Here is a 1,977-nt window from a genome sequence, read left to right on the forward strand (position 1 = left end):
TTTTTTTTTTTTTTTTTTTTTTTCTTTTTTTTCCATTTTCAACGGCTCTTGTATCCATGCAGTGATGAGGTTTGCATTATAGTAAAGGAGGACAAAATTTTGTTATGTGTTTTTTTTTTTTTTTTATTGTAAAATTGAGTATATGATAAAATGCAGTTAATTGTACAATTTTTAACTTTTATTTAGAGGAAGACCCCAACACAAAGTATGTTCCAGTGCCTATTCCAGTTCCCGTCTATGTGCCGGTACCCATGAATCTATACAGTCAGAATGTACCAGCGCCCACTGCAATACCTGTCCCTGTAAGTAAAGATTGTTCAATGCACAACAGTTTTGTGTTTAAACATTAGGGGACCACTTTAATGGTCATCCTGTAGACCTGCCTTGTCTGCGGACTTACATATTATAGTTGCCCATTATTATCTCTTTACAGTCCTAATTCTGTTTCTTTCTTCTTCCCATACATATGCACCTTCTGTCTATTCTGTCACCTTTTCTGACACCTTCTGTTAGTAACTGTTCTCTTTAATTGTTGCCCCTATATTAGTGGACTCTAAATCCTTGATTTAATCACTTTTTCTGTATTTATATCTGTGAAAGCTGTGAAAGTGAGTTTGCCCTAAAAGGTCAGTGAAAATGTAATTTACTTACCCATACTACTTCCCACTTATATGTGCTTTCCTTATGCTTCTCCAAAACTAAAGAGAAGCATGTGACCTCTTCCCATCATGCAGTGCTCTGACCTGCACAGCCAGATGAATGACTCCTAGAGAAATAGATTGGCATGCAAAAGAAAGAGTGGTTTGGGGTTTAGACCAACTTGAAAAACTTAACCTTGCACTGAATGGCCAAAATTACAGTCACCTTAATCCACAGTGGTTCTGTAGGTCATAAAAAAAACTTGTATAACATCAGTTACTGTAACATAGAATGTATATTTTTGTTTTTTTAGCTGGCTGAAGTAGTGTTCCCTAATCTTTCTTACAGGTCCCAGTTCCTGTTTTTGTGCCAGCTGATTGGGATAAAATCAAAGAATTGAATGAAGAATTTAGGCTAAAACACCTACAGGACCTAAAGATAAAAGATGATCTAAAGTCGGAGTTACAAAAGCAGGAAGAGATACAAGATTCAATATCTTTAATGGATGTAGACTTGGAAGAAGAGGAAAAATTAGAGGTAGAATGTCAAGGCAGCAGAGAAGTGATATGGGATACATTGCTGAAAGATGAAGGTGAACTAAAAGAATATGATGAATCTTTGAAAGAGGAAATGCAGGAAGAAGAAAATCCAGTAGTAAAGGAAGAAGTTCACCTGAAAGAAGATGATCCAAAAGCAGAAGTGAAGGAGGAAGATCAACAGAGAGAAGTAGTAAATGAAGATCATATGAAAGAAGAAGCAAAGGAAGACGATCATCTTAAAGATGAAGTAAAGGGAGAACAACAACTGAAAGAAGTAAAGGGAGAAGATCATCTGAAAGAAGAAGTAAAAACAGAGGATTATCATCTCAAAGAAGAGGTAAAGGCAGAAGATTGTCTGAAAGAAGAGGTAAAGGCAGAAAAATGTCTGAAAAAAGAGTTAAAGGCAGAAGATTGTCTGCAAGATGAAAAAAAGGCAGAAGATTGTCTGCAAGATGAAATAAAGGCAGAAGATCGTCTGCAAGATAATATAAAGGCAGAAGATCGTCTGCAAGAATTGGTAAAGGGAGAAGATCATCTGCAAGAAGAAGCAAAGGTGGAAGATCATCTGCAAGATTTAGTAAAGGGAGATCATCTGCGAGATTTACTAGAGGGAGAAGATCATCTGCAAGATTTAGTAGCGAGAGAAGAGCATCTGCAAGATTTAGTAGAGGGAGAGCATCTGCAAGATTTAGTAGAGCAAGAGAAGCATCTGCAGGATTTGGTAGAGAGAGAAGAGCATCTGCAGGATTTGGTAGAGAGAGAAGAGCATCTGCAGGATTTGGTAGAGAGAGAAGAGCAT

At 37.0% G+C, this 1,977-nt stretch overlaps 1 protein-coding gene across 1 annotated transcript; it reads left to right on the forward strand.

The window, feature by feature from the left end:
- Positions 1–150: 150 nt before the first annotated feature.
- On the forward strand, positions 151–1,974 carry LOC140321475 (uncharacterized; the record flags this gene model as incomplete). The annotated part of the gene is made up of 2 exons (XM_072398214.1): positions 151–302; positions 988–1,974. Coding segments are annotated over exons 1-2 (1,038 nt in total), but the record flags the coding sequence as incomplete, so codon positions are not given.
- Positions 1,975–1,977: the final 3 nt, after the last annotated feature.

The sequence above is a fragment of the Pyxicephalus adspersus genome, unplaced genomic scaffold (genome assembly GCF_032062135.1).
Source record: "Pyxicephalus adspersus unplaced genomic scaffold, UCB_Pads_2.0 Sca4968, whole genome shotgun sequence".
NCBI classification, from domain to species: domain Eukaryota; kingdom Metazoa; phylum Chordata; class Amphibia; order Anura; family Pyxicephalidae; genus Pyxicephalus; species Pyxicephalus adspersus.